The sequence below is a fragment of the Monopterus albus genome, unplaced genomic scaffold, assembly GCF_001952655.1.
Source record: "Monopterus albus unplaced genomic scaffold, M_albus_1.0 scaffold153.1, whole genome shotgun sequence".
In the NCBI taxonomy this organism is placed as follows: domain Eukaryota; kingdom Metazoa; phylum Chordata; class Actinopteri; order Synbranchiformes; family Synbranchidae; genus Monopterus; species Monopterus albus.
Window position 1 is genome coordinate 745,051 of NW_018128033.1, and position 20,555 is coordinate 765,605.

At 39.0% G+C, this 20,555-nt stretch overlaps 1 protein-coding gene across 3 annotated transcripts in view; it reads right to left on the bottom strand.

Annotated features, from left to right (window-relative positions):
* LOC109968553 (partitioning defective 3 homolog B-like) overlaps positions 1-20,555 on the bottom strand; it is a 175,661-nt gene that overhangs the window by 113,372 nt on the left and 41,734 nt on the right. For all 3 annotated transcript variants that reach the window (XM_020614899.1, XM_020614898.1, XM_020614900.1), the window contains exons 6-12: positions 14,349-14,419; positions 8,799-8,882; positions 6,913-7,038; positions 4,006-4,264; positions 2,469-2,577; positions 1,103-1,242; positions 740-868 (exon numbers count right to left, since the gene is read on the bottom strand). In XM_020614899.1, the coding sequence (XP_020470555.1) occupies positions 740-868; positions 1,103-1,242; positions 2,469-2,577; positions 4,006-4,264; positions 6,913-7,038; positions 8,799-8,882; positions 14,349-14,419 (918 nt within the window). The remainder of the gene's footprint in view (positions 1-739; positions 869-1,102; positions 1,243-2,468; positions 2,578-4,005; positions 4,265-6,912; positions 7,039-8,798; positions 8,883-14,348; positions 14,420-20,555) is intronic.

Genomic DNA, 20,555 nt, shown 5'->3' on the forward strand with positions numbered 1-20,555 from the left:
GTAGGGAAACGTGATAGGCATCAGTGAAACAGCTGTGATGATTCACAGAAAACGGTCTTAGAGAACAAAGATGGAAAAAATGATGGCTAAAGAGCTACAGATTTACTATGTGACAAATATGAAAGGAGATTAAAAAAAGAAATCATTGCAAGGGAAGTTGGTTGGTCACAGCTTATTGTTTAGATTTATCCTAATTACGTCAATCCAGTTCTTATTCTATTCTATTCTATTTTAGTTCCTAAATGTTATGGTACCCAATACTAGGTAGGAGAGAAACGGTATTTCGATTTCTGTATGTCCTGCACATATGGTGAGTTGACAATAAAATCCTTGAACCTTGGTTATTCTGTTAAAGAACAAAACAGCAGGCTAAGAGACTAAGGAAGCAACAGGAAATTTAGAAAATCTATTTTTTGCACCTATACCTGAAAAACAGGGAGAAAGTATAATTATCATCAGTGGGCATGCAGCAGTTGATCATGCAATGTTGTGAAAAAGCACAGAGAAATATGACAAAGGTGAATTAGAGAGTTGTTTATTAATGAAAATAGTACTGACATGCAGCAAAACCAATGCTGAAGGGAAACGCTGGCACAAAATACTGTCATTATGAATCTAAAGCTTTACAATTATATGAGCACCTGTTTGAGTTACAAATCATTGTGAAGTATCATTGAAAAGGGAAGCGTATCATCTTTTAATTTTTGGCTAGCAATAGATCATTGTGATTGGCTCTTACCATCTCTCTGGGCAGGAACATGTCTTCCTGACGTAAAACCACAAGACACACACTCTCGCCCTGCCGTGTGCTGCGTAGCATACACACCAACTCCTCTTGGCCCACACCTGTGATATCCACACCATTTACCTACAACAGACAAACACAAACCAAATTAAACCTCCCTCATTATCGGCATAACTGTCATTCTTCCTGGTGTCCATTTCACTCAGTCTCATTAGTGCATTATGTTCCTCTAAATCCTCACATTTTTATAGTCTTGTAAAATGCACAATGCTGGATTAGAGTGATGAGTCAAGCAGATATCTGTGTTTTTTTTGTTTTTATGAAATGACACCAGTAACAAATTCAGCTATCCTGTACCTCTAGTATGCGGTCTCCAGACTGCAGGCGACCATCTTTGACAGCAGCTCCACGTGAAAGGATGTTTTTGACAAGAATAGGACCAGGACTGTGTACTGAAGAATCTCTGGTTACTACAGTAAATCCCAGCCCTTCTGGACCTAGACACACACACACACACACACACACACACTCACACAAACAAACATGACTAATGAGGTGAGGTATCGCACACAGCAAAAGTAACAGTCCTGGGCTTTTCAAAATACAAAAATATCCTGCATGACTGTTTAGTCTCTGTCTATACATTTGTCTTCCACAAACGTAAAGTGTAAAAAATCTCTTATCCATTCTCTCTCTCTCTCTCTCACACTCACACTCACACACACACACACACACACACACACTTAACACTACCCCTGAAAACTTCAACACAGTAGTGTTGACTCAGCACCTGACTGCATACTGTAAGTGACAACCTGCCTTGGAGACTGTGTGTGTCACTTTAAACCCTTTAGATATAACTGCTGCTATAGTATCTGCAGGTGTGAAGTGTTTAAAAATGGGTTCAGGTGTGGGGCAGAGAAGAGGAAGAGAAAATGAGACTGAGATGAGGAAAAGGTAATAGAGGAATGAGTGTAACAAAGTGGAATCAAAGAGTTCTGGAAAGAGAAATGATAGAGATTAAAACAGTAATCAATCAAAAACGTGCACACACACACAAATGTGTATGAAAAGGCTCATAAACATGCATGGGTGCACAAAAAAGACCACGCAGAGACAGGGAGACTGGTTGTGTGTTTTATAGAGCTCATTTAGTCTGGTCTCTTTAAGAGAGCCATGTCAGCAGTTTGGTCCACTATGAATTCATATCAGCAGAAATGAACAGATCAATAAAGACTTAATAGACCATGAAGAGAGGGAATCAGGAAGATGGAGAGAGGATGGGTGAGAAGAAGGGTAAGATGGAGGAGAGTCAGCCAGAGAACAGAAAAAAAAAAAGATTTATAGAAATGAGCACAATGCTGGGAGACAGCAGGAGAAATGCAGTGAGCCACACGACACACAACATTCAGAAACTGAAAAGAAACAAAAAGGGTTAATAATATGTCAGTGTGGGAAAGAAATGTAAAATGTATAAAACAGGTGTAAGTAGTAACTTTTTTTTATTTCTACCTGAACCTCTGAAGCTCAATTGAAAATGTTCAGAGTGAATTCAAAGGACACTGAGGAACTGTGTCAAAATATCAAATATATGTGAGCCTTCTGAAATATTTCCACTTGGCAGTAAAGTAGGTAACATTTACAGAACAATTCAGATCTAATATATCTGTAGAAATAAGACAGTCTGAGTGTGAATGACGCTCTGAGACAAGGCGCTCCTCACCTTTCTTTAAGTCGATCCTCAATCTTCGTCCTCCTCTCTTATTGGTCATCAAGCTGGAAAGAGCAGGACTCTTCTTAAGGAGCGGGCTCTCGCTCCTCCCCTTAAGGGTCTAGATGGAGAAGTGCAGCATCCAAGTAATTTTACAGCACTACAATACATACAAATGTTGCTCCAGAGCAGAATAACCATTTCAATGTGTCACTTGCGTATGTGAACTTGCCACATTCTGCTTAGATCATTTCAAAACTCTCAAGACTTAAATTGCAGTGTAGAAATGAGTTTATATTCAGAAGACATATAAAAATTGAAAGAGGTGGTATTATAGTCTATCAGAAGGAGTGTAAAGATTACCCAGTGTGAAATAAGCCACAGATTCAAATCAGATTCATTTTACAAAAATGGTCAAAAATCATTACAGATACCATAAACCAATCTTTGGCAGTATCTTGTTACGTCTGGCTGTGCCCTTCATATGTACAGTATGTGTTTGTGTGTGTCTGTGCCTGTGTGTGAGGCACCATCTCCTGCCAGATATTGGTGTTCCTAAACAATAAAGACTTCTTCAGAAGGTAAAAATGTGTCAGAGGCCACTGTGTTAAACACATCAGCTAACCTAAGGCCAGAGTGTGTAAGTAGTCAGGATTCTACATCCCAAACTATTAGAGGTGACCGCCTATGAGTCATTGTCACTTACTTATAACCATTGCTTATGGCATTTAAAGTGTTCAGTGTAGCCTGAATAATGCTCGTTGTATTGGTATGTGGACATTGCTAAGGATAATGTATGAAGATTAAATTCAGAATGTGACAAGTGAAGTCAATGTACTGTGTTAAACGTGGACACATTTGTTTGGAAGCACCAGAAAGACATAAGTGGTGTACAGCCCTTTCTAATGATTATGAAACTGTGTTCCAACATACTGTGTGCATTGCAGAATCACAGAAAAACTTTTTTTTTAAAGTAAAATTAGATGTAATCAGCTGTTGCTAAGTTACTGCTGCCACTGCGCCAGATGTTTTTCTAATGTCAGATATATCACCATGGTGATGTTGACAATACAGCTGTGTCTGCATAAGACAGACTTTATGGTTAGAGAAAAGAGACAGGAACCAAGTAAAAAAAAAAAAATTGGAATTCAAAATGTTTCTACAAATCAAACATATCCTGACAGAAATTAAAGTCATAAATCAAGCACAAAATATAAATACAATGCGTGCAGAGTGTTGAAGGACTGAGAGCAATTACCATGGGAAATATTTTGCCCAAAAATTTTAAATCTTGGCATTTCATATACTCAAATAAATGAAGCCGGCAGTTAGTCAGCTGTGACCAGATGCATATGATGAAGGAGGATAACTGATATTTAAGTTTATGTCTCACTTCTTAATGTCCAATCAGGAAATATTGTATTGTCTACACTGCCTTTTCAACATTCATTTCATATTCATATTTATCATTCCAACCCCTCACTTCTTGCAACTATATGTACGATTGAAAGAATCTTTCAGAGAGTGGATCCAGGGTAATCCGACTTACACCGACAGCAGCTTCCACAGGGGCACCGTCTTCTGCAAAACGTGTGACTGGATTCTCAAAGGGCTTGAACACAGGTTTGGCTTTGACAGGCGGAGGCGGCTCTTTGGTCTTAGCGCTTCGAGGGCTGTTGTCAGAACCCACATTGCTGCCAAACAGCTGACCAATCAGACTCTTCTCGAAGCGTTCTCTGCTGGAGGATGGCACTACTTCCAAACGGACAACTGGGGTATGCATTGCCTGACGAAACACTTCCTGGGCTCTGGGAGGGAGAGGAGGAGAGGGATGAAGAGAAAAAGAAAGGTGGGTGAATGATGCAGAGAATGATAGGAAGCAGTAAAAAAAAAAAAGTTTTGTTCAACAAGTTTTGAGTAAAGTATATATAGATTTAACATTAAAAGTAATTAGGCTATTAATTACAGTTATATACAGTGTGTAGTTATCAATCTCCAACAAAACGTCTTTATTAAGGAACAGAGATAAATGACAAATTAAAAGAGTCTGAGGTAACTTCTAATGAGTACAAATGGGGTGTTTGATTTTCAGACATTGTAACACACCTTAGCATATTTTATGCTCGTATATCTTTACTAAACTAAGTTTAAGTGACTGTCATTTAATGCACAGGTGAGAATAACTAACATTCTTCTTTATTGTCAGGTAATTTATTTCAATTAACCATCTACTCTCTTCACTGCCAGAACTAATGAAAACTGCTTAAATCACGAGTCATAAATAAGCCATAATCCCATGTGAAGTTCACAATGATGAAAAAATATTATTAAGACACAGGTACCCAGTTAGTAATTCCTCTAAGTCCTGTAAAGCTGCTGATAAGATTTAGCTGAGTTGTGTTTCTCAGTAGGCCGTGAGTCGTGTTACACTGGGGTTTGGTGCAGGCAGCTTGTGTGTGTTTGTCATTTAGGATTTGAGAACCTGTGTAGACGAAACTGCTGCACTGCATCCACTTATTGATAATATCTGATGTAATACGTACTGGAGGTTTGTAATGTTTTTGTTGTCTGACTAGATGATGTGTTTTGTTAGATTGGTGAAATAATGTGCATCTTGTGAAGTAAAGACGTTTAAGAGAAATCAGATGAAAAACTGAAACCAAATCAAATAAAGGTAGTTAAAGACATGAGTACTCCTGTCATGTACGAGTTTTCCATAACTAATACTGAATCATTTCGGCAAAAATATGTATTAATTTTGTTGTATAAAATAAAAGATATGGTATATTGAGATGTATGGTCATCTGTCACTTATTAACTGCAGTGTGTTTTATCTCAGAGGGATTACACTGTATATCACTGCTTTACTCTTTATACTTTACTCTATTTCTTTCTAGTGTTGCGATTGTCAGTAGTTACATCTGACATCTAACCACGTTTCCTTCTGGTTTCAACTTCTCAGTGAGCTCAACACAGAATGGGTGACACAACACAGAACCATGACACCTGTACAGCAGGCCATTATAATCTCATGATCTATAAGATCATTTTGCAGATAATTAGTTTATATCAAATTATGGTAAGTAAGTTAGAGGGACCATCGGGTCAGGAGTGACTGGTACACACCATTATTCACCTCAGACAGCCGACAGACAAAACCCACTTTGTTCAGATTTTATCAGATTACACTCCGAGTGTTTTCCATCTAGATTATTATTACATGTAAAATGATCTTGTTTCCATAAATAGTGACCATGTTTAGAAAATCATGTATGATGGTTATATTTTAACAGATTACATATGCTATAAAATTACTTTAAATTTTGACAAAAACAGAGGATGATTTAAAGACACAAATCTGATGATACTGTAAAATGGTACAGTAAGAAAGATTCCATCAAAATCAGTGACTTAAATAATCACCACAGGAAAACAACTGCTTGCAGCATACAACATGTACTGTACATTTATGAACAACTGATCTACTACTTATTATACACAGGTATAGTCATCGAGACCTTTTAGAATGACCAACTTGTCAACCTTTATACCTGCCAACCTCCACAGAGTACTGAGTGAACTACTGATGTTTTTCTGCATGTAAATACATGGCTAACTTGTGTGAATGGCACTGTAAGAAAGACTGGTTTCTAGGAGACTATGTATGTGTGGAGAAGTGGGTCATCTCTTCATTCTTCTCAAACAGGATTTGTATATTGAAGCCATTAAACACACTAGGCACACAGTTTTTGTGCCACACCTTGTTGAATGACAATGTAAGTGATCTTCTTTATATAATATCACAATACAGTAAAACCAAACTAGGTATAGGGGCCATTGTGTGCGAATGAGATCATTATTGTTCCTGATGAGACAACATGTGCTGGCACATTTCTATAAAACAGATATTCAAATCAAGCAGGTTTCCTTAATACAGCTGTCATGCTCAGATAATGGCAGTGTGTACAGTAAGTGTGTGTGTGTATGTATGGACATAGCACTCATGGGGATTAATGTACTCTACATGTATTGTATTGTAATGGCCCTATACCTTGTTTGGTTTTACTGTATTGTGATATTATATAAAGAAAATCACTTACATTGTCACTGGACCAAGCCACGTATCTCAATGCACTTGTTACAGCAGAACCATACTGTCAACAGTGTGCATGTGTGTGTTTCTTAACCTCTGAATAATAAGAAACAGCCTCGATATATCCAAGCAGCAATCTCTGAGGCCAAGAAATGAAGCCAATGCTGAAGTGTGAAAACCCGCAGTTGAAGCTGGCTCCAAAAAGGAGTCAAACTCCATAGACTCCCATGTTAAAATGCCAAACTTTACAGCAAAACTAAACATGCTCACAGCATGGTACAATGTGCTGTTGCAGTTACTGAACACATCTCAGAAGCTTTTGTGACCTCTAAGCATAACACAAGCAAACAGTGTTGCGCTCACTGGCTAAATGTCTTGTCCATGAGGTCAGTGTTGTTGATCTTGACAATGCACTCATCCTCTTGAAATAAGCCCTCCTTTCTTGAGCGACTCTCCTCCTCCACTCCACGAATGTACAGACCGAGAGACCTGACAGGAGACGCAACAAGGCAAGAAAGGGAGGTTACATAATGTATTGCATAGATTGTTTCATTTGTTTTTTTTGTTTTTTTTATCCTTGTACACATGTACACATACACAAGCACACACCGTCTTACAGTGACCTTCAGTGTGTCACAGAGGGCCGATGGAGTAACCCACCAAGGTCACCAAATGGTTTAATTAGACCTCTTATGTCTGATACATCCCATAACCGTCTGTCACCATTAACCGATAAAAACCAACTGCCATAGCAGCACTGTAGTCACGATTTGATTAATAGATAACAAGACAAAAAATAACAAAAACAGAGTAACATCAACCCCGCCTTTCGCCCGATGCCAGCTATTGGCTCTAGTCCCCCCACGACCCCCTTCGGGACTAAGCGGTATAGAAAATGAGAGAGAGAGAAAGAGAGTAACATCATAGACAAATACCAACATGCACACTTATAAACAAGATAAAAAGGCAGGCAAACATTCAGACTAAAAAGTAGGTTAGAGGTTAAACAGATTATGTTAAGACAATGGAAGGAGATAGAGGAGGCGTTCAGGAAAGAGAGAGGTGAGGACAGAAAAATAAGAAATAGAGGGAAAAGACAACAGAGACAGAGGAATTTGAGGAGGAGCTAGGGTCAGGTGAGTCATGGGAACAGCCATAAACACTCATCCTGATTTTCTTTAGGAAATCCCCCATCCACTGTCTGAAAATACCCAAATAAAAAAGTTAGTGGGAGAACACCATGGGGCATAGCTGTGCATTTTTTTCCCCTTTTCTGTGTGTGTTTTTACGAGGTTGCCAGGTTTTCAAGAAGTCAGTTTAAGTGCAAAACAGGATAATGAGAATATATAGTACAGTACTGTGAAGCAGTTAAGCATATGTGGGGAAAATGCTGTAAGGAGAGGAACCCTCCAAAAATAAACTCATGAATAGTTTTAATCATTTATCTTCACACAAAGTGCAGTAAATACAAAAAACCTAAATCAAATCAATATAAATGTATAGTATGACCAACAGTACCAGTTTCCACTGTCAAACCCTAATGAGCCCACCCGCACTCCTGAAACATAATTTTAGCACTACTTCCTGAGGAGAACTGCAATTTATCTCCCACAACACACCAATGTAGGTGGAGGTCAGTGGAAACAAACACAACCTGGGACGACAGTACACGGCTTGACACGTTTTGGTAGGTTCCTATAGCAGGTACACGACCACATTTTTTCCAGGTACTTATCAGGTAGATTGTTTCAAGCATCTTGGAGGATTTGCCACAGCTCTTCTGTGGATTTATTCTTTCTCAGTATCTTCTTCCTCTTCATATGATCACAGACTGACTCCATAATTTTGAGATCGGGGCTCTGTGGGGGCCATGCCATCTGTTGCAAAACTCGTTGTACTTCTTTTTGCTGAAGATAGTATTTTTCTGACTGTTGTTGTAAATATGGGGTCCAGGACAAATTATTTCAGGATGCATCAAGACACCTCCCTGATTGTACTGTGCAATGAATACATTTTTTTTGTACTTCTCAGCATTTTGGAGTTTATTATTTTTGACCAACTCCATTTGAAGTGAAGCCCAAAACCTGCAAGCCCCCACCTTTCATCACTGGTGCCTGCAGCTGATAAACAGACAAGGCTTTCTGAGGTTTATAGGTAAAGGACAGAATTAGAGCTTTTATATAATGGATGTATGCTTTTCTGTGTCTGTGCATTTTTGTATGTGTCATGTCCACAAGCACACAACTCACCGTCCACTGAGGGATGAGCAGTAGGGAACCACGTGGATTCCCAGGGGGCTGTCCTCTCCCAAGATCTCCACTGTCCTGGTCAGGCTACATACACAAAAATTAAATCAGTGGGAGAAAACCAAGATATGTAGTATTAGTATACTATAATAATACACAGGTACAAGATCTGTCACTCTAAACTTTGACTTGGCACAGACACTGGAAAATAGCACTGCTGCCAGTATTGGACTATGTTGGATAAAACAGGTCTACTGTATACCTCAAATGCTTAGGACTATTTTGTTTAATTATAAAAATGTCAAATCCCACAAAATGTTCAGCATTTCCAGGTCCTGAGGGGACTCGAAGCCGCCTAATCCCAGTCTATTTCCCCCTTTGCTTACAAACACACTGTGCATAATAGTCAACTAGCCAGAGACAAATACTATGTCTAGCTAACAAGCTAACAAGCTAACATTACCTGGACAAAACACAACAAGAACACGTTTGTGATAGCTGATCGGTTCTTTGTTGCACACGTATACACAAGACATAAAGCACGACGTAGAGAACTGAGAAAGTACAGACTGACGCACCATTATACGTAGCTTAATTCACTGTGCTAAAGATACTTTTTGTCAAGAACTTAAACCACATTTGTGAACCCAGGCCTTAGAGAAGGGAATTCTAACACTATTCAAAGTCAACAAAGCTACAAAAACTGCTTTGTGTGTTTGTCTGTGCCATTCATCTCTATGGATTTCTTCCTCCTTTTCAATCTCTCAATGCCTCTGTCTAGTTTGGATTATTTAAGTGTGTGTGGGCTTTTCATTCTGTCTGCCTTCTAATGTGTGTCTTTGTTTGTTTGATTAGTCTATCTATCAGAGCACAGCCATTAATCCTTTCCTGACCTTCTCTCTGGTCCCAATGTGTGTTTTTTTTCTGAGTGAGTCTGTCAGTAATCAGTTTTGTGCTCTTTAGTTCTAAACCCATCTCTACTGTTGTCTCTAAGTCTACTAATTTTGACTGCCTCACTGTCTGTAGAGCATCCATCCATTCCTAAACCTCCATGAACTGACAGCAGTACAGATGCTGATGAACTCCACAGAGAGGGATGTTGATGGTGGTGGGTGGCAACAGGGGAGATATGTAAAGTGCAAAAAAAGTTCTCCTCCTTTCTTCGTCTCTCTCTCTCTCTCTCTCTCACACACACACACACACACACAAAACTGATGCTGCCCCATCACCGCTCAGCAAATGGAAAACATGGGACTTCAAGACCGAGAGAAAGAGAGGAAGGCAAGGACAGAGGGGAGAATGGATGATGTTGAGTGAAAAGTAGGATGTATTTGGGGTGGAAGGGAGGGAGGAAGAAGAGAAAGGGGGAGGTATTGAGAGGAAAGGAGAACAGAAGAAGGCAGTGTAGACGTCAAGAGATGGAGTTAAAAAAGAAACAACACTAGGATTTTGTCCCAGTTCCCTACAACATACTAATTCTGAGCAGGTTTTAAATATGTTGTGTGTTTATGAAACAGGGAGGAAAAAACAGAAAGAGGGTTGGAAGTGAGAGAGGTCTGGAAGCAAGATATAGTAAAATAAAAGGAAGAAGAGGCATTGAATTAATTAGACAGGGCTAATGAATAGCATTAATATGAGAGGGAAATAGCATGCACCCCTCTCTCTATTTCTTCCTGCTGCGCCTCTGATCTCTAACACTCCCACTAGAACACACACACACACACACACACACACACAAGCACTTGAGATCCATTTGTTTCCTTATTTATTTATTTATTTGGTGTTTGACAGTCTGCATCAATGCAAAAAATGAATGAAATGGGGCTGAGAGAAAAACAAAATGGGTGAACTGAGAGGAAAGAGGGAGACTGTTAAGAGAGAACAAGAGACAGAAAGAAAGGGATAAACAGAAAAGCAGGGGGAGACAGGGAAGCAGAGAGAAACAGAGGGAGATGAAGAGAGCAGGTGTTCTCTTTATCCACCTGCCACTTCACTGATCCTCACTATGAAAGACAGAAACAGAGAAGTAACAAAAAAGGAGGATGTGCATTACCAAACCACTCACTTCCTCTCACTGCTTCTCACCCCTCTTCTTATTTAATATTTCCCTTCCTCTCTTTATTTTTCACTCTGAACTGATCTTCAAAGTGGAAAGCACCAGAGATGAATCCAGAATAAAGACAAGGCAAAATAGTAAACAGGCACAATACTGCAAAAGGTTAATATATGCAAGCACTGAAATAAACATAACGACAAAAGAAACTATTATACAGTATAGAGTAGTTCTCTCATGATTACATTATACCATGTACAAAGAAACTCACCTATTTACAGAGTTTTGGCAAACAAATAATGTTTTCTTGACTACTAAATAGATGTGTATCAATTTTCCATGCTACAATTATTGTGAACAAATATTACAACAAACTGTAATATCACAAAATTCAAACCATCTTGAAAGTGTACTATTACTGCTAAAATACTGTAAAATTACTTCATCAAAAACTATCTAAGATAGTTAATTGGATATTACTTTTAATGCTCTTTCTGCTAGGATCTGTGCAACCGTTCATTTATTCATGTGTGTCATAATTATTGGGATGCTAACAGGTGAGAAAGAACCAAAAACCTCCAACCCAACATTTAAGTCACAGACCTTCAAAATGCAAAATTCATGACTTTAATATATGTATTTTTTTTGTTTGTTGAAATAGTTGGTGGTATTATCACCCTACTGTATGTTTAACCTTGGAACATACTGTAGTAAAACCAGTATACTGGCATATCTCTACTAGTGAATATATTAAAATAATATTACTAATACTACTTATTCCTTAGTAGAAAGAGTTAACAAGGATGAAAAGTCTTGTGCACAGGTGTATTCAGTGAGACAGTGTTTCATTAATCATCACTGATGTAAGTGTGACCATCACAATACTGGTTTCAGCTGATGTCGCCCAGCCCTCAGAAGATCAACATGTGAAAGACAGAAAGAGCCGAGTTGAGAGAGGTATGCCGAGACAGACAGAGAGATCATGTATCACCTACACCGGGGGTCTTCACTTTTGATGAACGAGAGTGTTAGGTCTCAAAATAACATGTGAATAAACTCAATTAACCGTGGAAAAGCCCTTTTACATTCAGCTTGCCTTCTGCATCCAGTGACAGCTATTTACCTTTTCACCTCCTAGCATCTAAAATACCTCCAACACAGTGCATTATTTCATAAAGAAATATAATGTGCTGGCAGTGCTATTTCAATAAACCAATTTACAGTAAATCTGTTTCCCTGTATAAAAAGGACATTTTGATTCAGAGGTAATGAGTTTTGTGGTGAGCGTGCTGTGTGGTTAAAATTATGACGAGCCATTACTGTATTTATAGGTGTATCTTCTCATTCGAAGGTACTTTCATATACAGGAAGAAACATACATAGCAACAGAGACTCATATATAGGGTCATACACAAATATTCATTTAACATGTGCTTTACTGTTCCAATATTTATTGCTGCATTCCTCTGCTCATTCTGGACTTTTCAGCAATTTCAAGGATCATTTCCCTAGCGACCACAAAAACTATTACATGACTTTTACATTACGCACAGCTGAGATGGTTTGTGTGTGAGATGGTATATTTCAGGATATGTGCAGAAAAAAGTGAGAGGTTAAATTCACAGCACTGGACTGTAAAGCACCATACTATAAGGGGCATAAAAAAAACAAATACTCTTCCCTGATTCACTTTCATTTCAGTGTTCCCATTAAGTAATTTTATTTAAAATGTGCTTCTCATCGTTCATTTAGGTGACAGCATCACTGCAACTCAATGTCATAAGGTGATTGTTTCATAACTCTATACAAAGCTGGGAAATTTCAGGTACTGACCAGACTTTGCATAAAGAGTACCTCTGTACAGTACCCAATGAATACCAGTGTATATGAGCACATGCATGAGTGATCTCACCTCTGTCTGTATTCTGTGGTCGCAGATGGTTGCTGTGGAAAGGTTAAAACAGCCCTGGCTGAGGTCAACATGACTCTCTGAATGGTTCTCTCTCGCCCTACGTGTCCTATGAGCATCTTAACTACAGATTATTTAGTTTTAGCATTTATGAATTAACTGGTGATTAACTGCACCACCACTCTGACCTGATCATTTCTCAAACACTGACGAACACACTATCCATTAACAGAGGTCAGCATTGTCAGACACAACAGTAAGCTGATCAGTGACGTAACAGCCACTTTCTCAAACTTGCAGCCGACACATTCACTGCCTTGGTTTCACATTAGTCACACTGCTGCAGACAATGGCCTTGCCCTGGTCATGTGGGCATTTAGTATGCTCATTACAAGACAACTTAGTTATATCACATAAATGAGAACAATGAAAATTACATTTAGTCATTTTCATTTGTGACAAGGCCACAAATGGCACCCTGACTGACATGTAATAAAAAAATTATTAAAGTCAAATGGCACCCTGACTGATGGTGCCAGTGTGTGTGTGTGTGTGTGTGTGTGTGTGTGTGTGTGTGCCTCCTTTTATAACGTCTAATGTGTGGCTCATACATGTTGGGACATGCACCTTTTTGGAAAAAAAATTATTCTTTAGATTAATCAACTGATCAGTAAAATACTCATTAGCGGCAGCCCTGTCTAAAACTACAACAATAAGATGTTGGCCAAAGTGGCCATAAAGCCACATGTCCCCACTGATTTATGAGCAGCTTTAGAGCAATATTGACAGTTAAAGACAATGTCAAAATTAAATAATTACACTGGGATACTGAACAGTAATGCTGTCTGAAAACTAAGGACTGTGATAAGAAGAATTTACATATAAATAGGAATATTAATGGACTAACAACAGATGTAAGCATCTTAACCTAACTAAGGACTTACTCTGATTAACTGATTCAAGGAGTCTAGAATATTGTTCAACGTGTTTGTTACTGTCTGTCCTCAGTCTGCGTTAGAATGCATGAGCATCTCCCCACATCCCCCTGCCCTTCACACTGCCAAAATAAGCATGCACACACCACTTAGAAGACCCACAGGAGACACAGGGCATTCTGCAGCTCTAGCACTTAATTAAGCATCATTCATTAGTGCATATGTGTTATGTGTTCAGTTGTGTATGTCTTTAAAAATAACAAATCCAAGTGTGTTTGTAGCTGTTTATTTTTGAGGCCATGTGTATGTGGCAGACTACATCTATGTGTGGTGTGAGTGTGTATGACCCTGACCATGTTTTTGCAGTCTTTTGTAGAGGGGCTAACGATGGAGCTTATTTACACTAACTATATTAGTATGGGCCTTGATCTGGTTTAGAAAACAGATTTAATGAAGAGAAACTAGGACAGAAAAACACACACAAACATAAATAAACATGAATGTAGATGAACATGCACATGCAAAATCTATACTCACCACTACATAGTGCACAAAAGGGTTATCAAAATCAGAACAGCATCAAATAAGACTAAATCCACACATAGGAGGACTTAAGTACAAGAGTTACAATCACACGCACACACACACACACTCACCTGCCACTGAAGGTGTGTTTGCCTTGACCTCGGTCCACCCCTGCAGGTTTCTCCACAGCAGGACTGGCTGCCTGCAGAGAGCACATACTGAGTGCCTTTCCTGTTAGTCAGTTATTGGCATTTGGAGAAAAGACAAAACAACAGAACAACAAGTTCCAAATACACCTTCAATCTGTGGAAGACCTAATGGAAGGACAAACAGATACCGAGGAACGTGTGCATGGATTTACAAGCAAAAATAATCTGCGAATGAGTGACAGAGTGGAGGAATTAAGGGACTCGTCCTGTTTTGATTTTGGCTTTTACACATGAAATCCCGTGTTCAACAAGTAAGTCTTTGAAATTTGTAAGAAAGAAATACATAACTGGAATAAATGAATAACTGAGTGAAGTGATGAGTGAAGGAGCTGAAGGATGATGTACAAACTGCAATTAATATTTGAATGCAAGAATCCAGTGTTTTCAAGCAGAAATAAAATGACGCTGTCAATGGGCATGGCAACTGAGATAGAGAGGCGTAAGAAACTAAAGTGTAAATGTGAGCCGTAGTAATAACAGAGCTGTAATAATAACTTTATACATAGGGTTTGCATGAAAAGACGACAGCTCCAATTAAGTTTAAAAGACATGACATAGCGCGTTAATACAGCATCATCAAGTTTGATTTCTTCCATGTCCAAGATATCCCTTCAACGCTTTTTGAAAAAAAATTGCCTCAAATGTATCCCGGGGATATCATATTCACAAGAACAGAACAGAATGTGAGGTCTCTGTGACCTTTGTCCACCAAAATCTAATCAGTTCTTCCTTTAGTGGAAGTAGATGTTTGTGCCAAATTTGAAAAAAATCTCTTCAAGACATTTTGAGATATCGCATTCACAAGAACAGGCTGGATGTATGGATGGACTTCTCAAACGCTCCCGGTAGGCTGTGCAAAGGATGGAACAAAACCACGTTGGAGACACGTAACACACTGTGAAAAGCTGGGATAAAGCTATGTTTCATGGATGGAGTTTTAGTCATTTGCATGATTACAAATTTCACACGATTCTAAATGATATTTCTTGACTTTTGGAAAAAAAAAAAATTTTGTAATTTTTGGAAATTGTGTGAGGCATAAAAACTGAATCACCACGTCCTCCACAGTTCAAACAAAAACTTGAGTTTAGATGTTTGTGATATTGTATTCACACCCATATATACTGCATGTACTAGGAGTGCACAATTAATTATGTATACACAAGTATTCACTATAATCACATAAGTTGCAACAGGTTTAAATTGAGACATCCAATATACAAAGATTATAGGAATGTCAGTGAAAGCTGACTCCTGTTCCTTGATTGTTGTCTTGATTACTGTATCAAAATACCTCACAAAATCATGAGAATTACACTTCTTTTCTAATCTGAACATCTTCATGCTCCACATTCACATATGAATGTGGATGTCTGAGCTTAGCCGTGCACATGTTTGTGGAAGAATATGTAGACTAAAACAAGCAGGTCAATAAGGCTCAATGTTAGTAGCAGACACTAATGGACTCTTAGCCTGGCCTTTAACCTTTGATCTGTCACCCTAATGCCATATGACCTACGCCACCTGTCAGAGGGTCAAAGGGGGGGGAAAGCGAAGAAAACAGAAACTGAGCAAGACAGATGAGTAATGAAGAGATGTCAGAGAGAAGAAGAGGTTCAGGCTGAGTCAAAAGAACACACTGAACATATGAGAAAAGATTATATAAAAAATAATATATGAATACATTACAAACAATAGCTGAAGGTGAGATGGGACTCAACACTGAATGATAGACTGCTGATATAATAAACATATGTTCAGGGTTTGGTAGCCTGGAAATCAATTAGTCTGGCCTAGCTACAAATGAAGTCACGCGGGCTTAATTACTAACAGGATGACAGGTAACATTAATTATCCTAACCTCTTTGTCATAACAACAGCCACTCATACATTATTTGGAAATTCTTTGGTGCTTCATTGTGTGTCTCACTTAAGAAACTGCATGTAGAAATAGTGTCTGTCTTCGAAAGAGCAACATATTAATTACAAATTATTTATCAAAAGGGCAATTTAGAAAAAGTAAATGAGTCTGAACAAATAAATGTGCCTCATCATTCATATTAACCTTAGAAACATTATGGCTAGCATAGCGAAATTTAAATTTGTTAAACATTAAAGTTGCTTGCTCTCTAATGTGCATTGCTCAAAAAAGGTTTATAGACAGATTTTCCCTTTTTTCCTTGTCTAGGCATTAAAGCATAAGGTCTGACATTTTCTATATTAACAGTATTTTTAACAATAACCATGCAGAGACTAAAATCAACAATGAATTTCCTCTACTCAAGATTAATTTCTGTTAGTCCTGGTTTAGCTTTTCTGAAAGTGCCACAGACCTCCACTGTTGTTCATTCATCCATCTGTCCATCCATTATCAATACCGCTTATTCCTGAATAGGGTCGCGGGCAGTCTGGAGCCAATCCCAGCTGACATTGGGCGAGAGGCGGGGTCCACCCTGGACAGGTCGCAAGTCTATCACAGGGCTGACACTTAGAGACAGACAACCACACACACACTCACAATTACTCCATGGGACAATTTAGAGTCACCAATCAACCTAAGCTGAGGAAGCCGGAGTACCCACAGAGAACACACGTAGGCACAGGAAACTCCACAAAGAACAGCCCCATGTCGGCCCAGGCTCAAACCCAGAAGCCTCTTGCCATGAGGCGACAGCGCTAACCACCGCACTGCTGTGCCACCCCCATTGTTGTTCAAAAACAATTAAAAACACATCGCTGCACTGGGTGAAGTGTTGGCTCATTACAAAACACACCCTAATATTTGTTAAGAATATCCAGAGATCTTGTCCATGGGCAGTGGAGTCGTGCTTCCTCCAAATGCTGTAAAATGTTACAGCTGTTCAGAACTTTGGGGGCAAAATTTTTCAAAAATATCAGGGTCTTGTGTTTTGTAAAGGGAGGAATCACTCAGTGCAGCAGAATGTTTGGCCATTGTGTTTTTATTTATTTTTGAACAACAGTGGAAGTCTATGGTACAAATGAATAAGCTAATTCAGGACTGACAGATTAACACACACACACACGTATAATATATTCCCTTTTCACCCCTACGGTGTTGTGGGTGTCTTCCTCAACCTCGAGGCCTGGGAGTTTGAGGCTTCTGTGCAGTGTCTTAGCTGTACTCAGAACTGCACTCTTCTGGACAGAGAGCTCTAAGGTTGTTCCTGGGTTCTGTTGGAGCCACTCTTCCAGTTTAGGAGTCACAGCTCAGAATGCTCCCACCACCACTGAAACCACTTTGGCCTTCACCTTCCACATCCTCTCCATCAGAAGTCTACCAAACCAGACAGGACATCAGGAGCAGAGTGTGCAAAGATGCCTCAGAGACAATCCAACACATAGAGGCAGGATGTAAAATGCAGGTAGAAAAAACCAAGTGGCTGGCATTGTATACAGAAGGTCGTGGAGAATAACAAGGCTAAGATCCTGTGGGACTTCCAGATCCAGACAGACAGGAAGGTACTGGCCAAACAACCAGACATCATGGTAGTAGACAAGGAACAGAAAGAGGTAGTGGTGATAGTCACAGCAGTTCTAAGTGACAGCTTCAACAAGAATAAGGACAAAGAGAAGCTGGAGGAGTAACAGGGCCTGAAAGAGGAACTGGAGAGGATGTAGAAGTTGAAGGCCAAAGTTATCCCAGTGGTGGAAGGAGCACTCAGAGCTGTTACTCCTAAACTAAAAGAGTGGCTCCAACAGATTCCAGGAACGACATTTACTGCGCAGAACCCTCAAAACTCCCAGATCCCTGTACAGGATCCAAGGTTGAGGAAGACACACATACATAGCATAAGTGGCCCTCCAAACTTGGAGAACAGAGGAAGAATTTCCATTTTAACTCAGTGCTGGATAATCCTACCTTGAATAACAATGCCTGTAATAAATGGGCTGCAAGTATTTAGTCCTCTCAGTCCAATCTAATAAAAGTTACAAGCACATTTAAAAAAAAAAGTGAACTATTAGTGATATTACCAATTAATGAAAAACCAATCAGGCTAAGTGTTCCCTGAAAATATTCCCATAGTGAGTATGATAAATTAACAGAAATGCATGCTGCACAATTTGTGCTTGTGTGTGTGTGTGTGTGTGTGTGTGTGTGTGTGTGTGTGTGTGTGTGTGTGTGCGTCCACCTGGCATTACTCACACTGTGGGGCCTGAAAAATATCTGCCTCATTTCAGGCTAGGGGTAATGTTAAGGGTTAGGGTTAGGAAAGTAATGATTATGAATAAGGTTATGCTAAGTCTCCAGGAAAAGAATGTAAGTCAATGTATATTCCCCACCAAAAATTAAAACCAATGTGTGTCTGCGTGCATGCATTCAGCTGTATTGTTAAGCAAAGGTAATCTATCTTGGAATATCTCTTTGTGGATGTGGATGATGAATTGACATGAATATATCTTGATAAATACCACATCAAGGGGCCAGATGGCTGAACAAGGAAATAAACATAAAATATTCAAACTACAACATATTTTTTGCATTAAATAAATTCTGTTAGGCTGTGTAGAATAACAATGGCTTCTTTACAGGATTTATTCCTCCCTACACTATATGAGTTTAAGGATGAATGACACAATTAAGGTTTTCTTTTTTGAGTTACAGTGAATAAATGTCTCCAGTAGGAAATAACACCATAATATAACCACAATTTTAACCTCCATATCTCTAGCGCGACCAGGCGAAAACAGTGAGTTTGTTTATGGTACTGCATTGTTTAGTACGTCAGATTCATTAGGCATACATAATGAATACAAGCTAAGTTCTCTCACTCTCTTTCCTTCTCTTATGTTTACAACACACACACACACACACACACCGACACTGGGGAAAGCACAAAGAGGAACAGGAAAGGTGCAAACACCAAAGAGTAGACACATTCAAATCCTGTATATATGGTAAGCACATATCCAAGCATTCAAAATGGTCACTAGACAAACATGCATGCAGGGTCACACGAAAAAAAGCCATGAAACACATACAGACAAACATAGATATGTGCACACAGCCAAGTGTAGTATGATAATTAAGTGCTGTGCTGCTTTATTAGCCCCAGTGGTATTCTAGGAAAGAACAAATACTCCCAGGTTAATTTATACATTGCAACTAACCTGCAATGGGTGTGTATGTGTTGTAAGCATGAGAGAAGGTAAGAAGAGAAATAAAGAGAGTGATTTTGTGGCTCACTGTACTCGTCTCTGCTTGGCATTTAGTACAGAAGAGCTGCACCAGTAAATCTTTCTGGATTGAAATTAAATAAAGAGAGGGGACAGAGAGTAGGAGAAAAGGCCGAGAGAGAGGAAAAAGACAGAGAATTACTGCAAGGAGAGTACTTTCATCCCCTCATCGCTCTCCCAAAAGGCCAAGTGACAATTTGAACAATTACCTGGAGCCATTACCTCTATCTGAACCTGGCTCGTTGAGAAGAGACAGACCTATGTGTGTACATGTGTGAGTGAGTATGTGAGGGATAGAGTAGAAAGAGAGACAGTGAAGGAGGCAAAGAAAAAGAAAATGATACATGAGAGAGATGAGAAAGAAACACAAAAATAGAATTCATTTATTTGCAGTAGTAACACAGTCGTGTACCAATCTAACAGCAGTTAGATTGGATGCAGTTATTGCAGCATGGCAGAAAAGCAGAGAGAAGGGAAGACGTATGGAACTGAAGATCATCAAGCAGACAGAAATATGGGAAAGAAAAAGAGGGGCGTTTTATTTAACATGTGTTGTAATGACTGGACCACACCATGCAATTAATTTGTAAGTCTCCACTGTGAAGACTCAACTTCTCCCCAGAATAAAACACATCTGATCATGTACCAACTGGTATACTAATGGATACATAAGATAATCACTTAATGGCATCAAGATAACAGAGGAATTCTACATAATATAAACCACCATGAACAAAATAAAACAACTGACCAGAGTTCCTATAGAAAATCTGATGAGAGAAATAATTTAGCTTTTTACACCTTTTAATCCATGTTTATAGACAGAATTACATAAAACTATAGTCAGTAGTAAACACACCAAAGTACACAGTAGGTCTGTACTAAAACAGATGATGCTCCTTTTGCATTGCCAAAAAAAAAAAAAAAAAATCA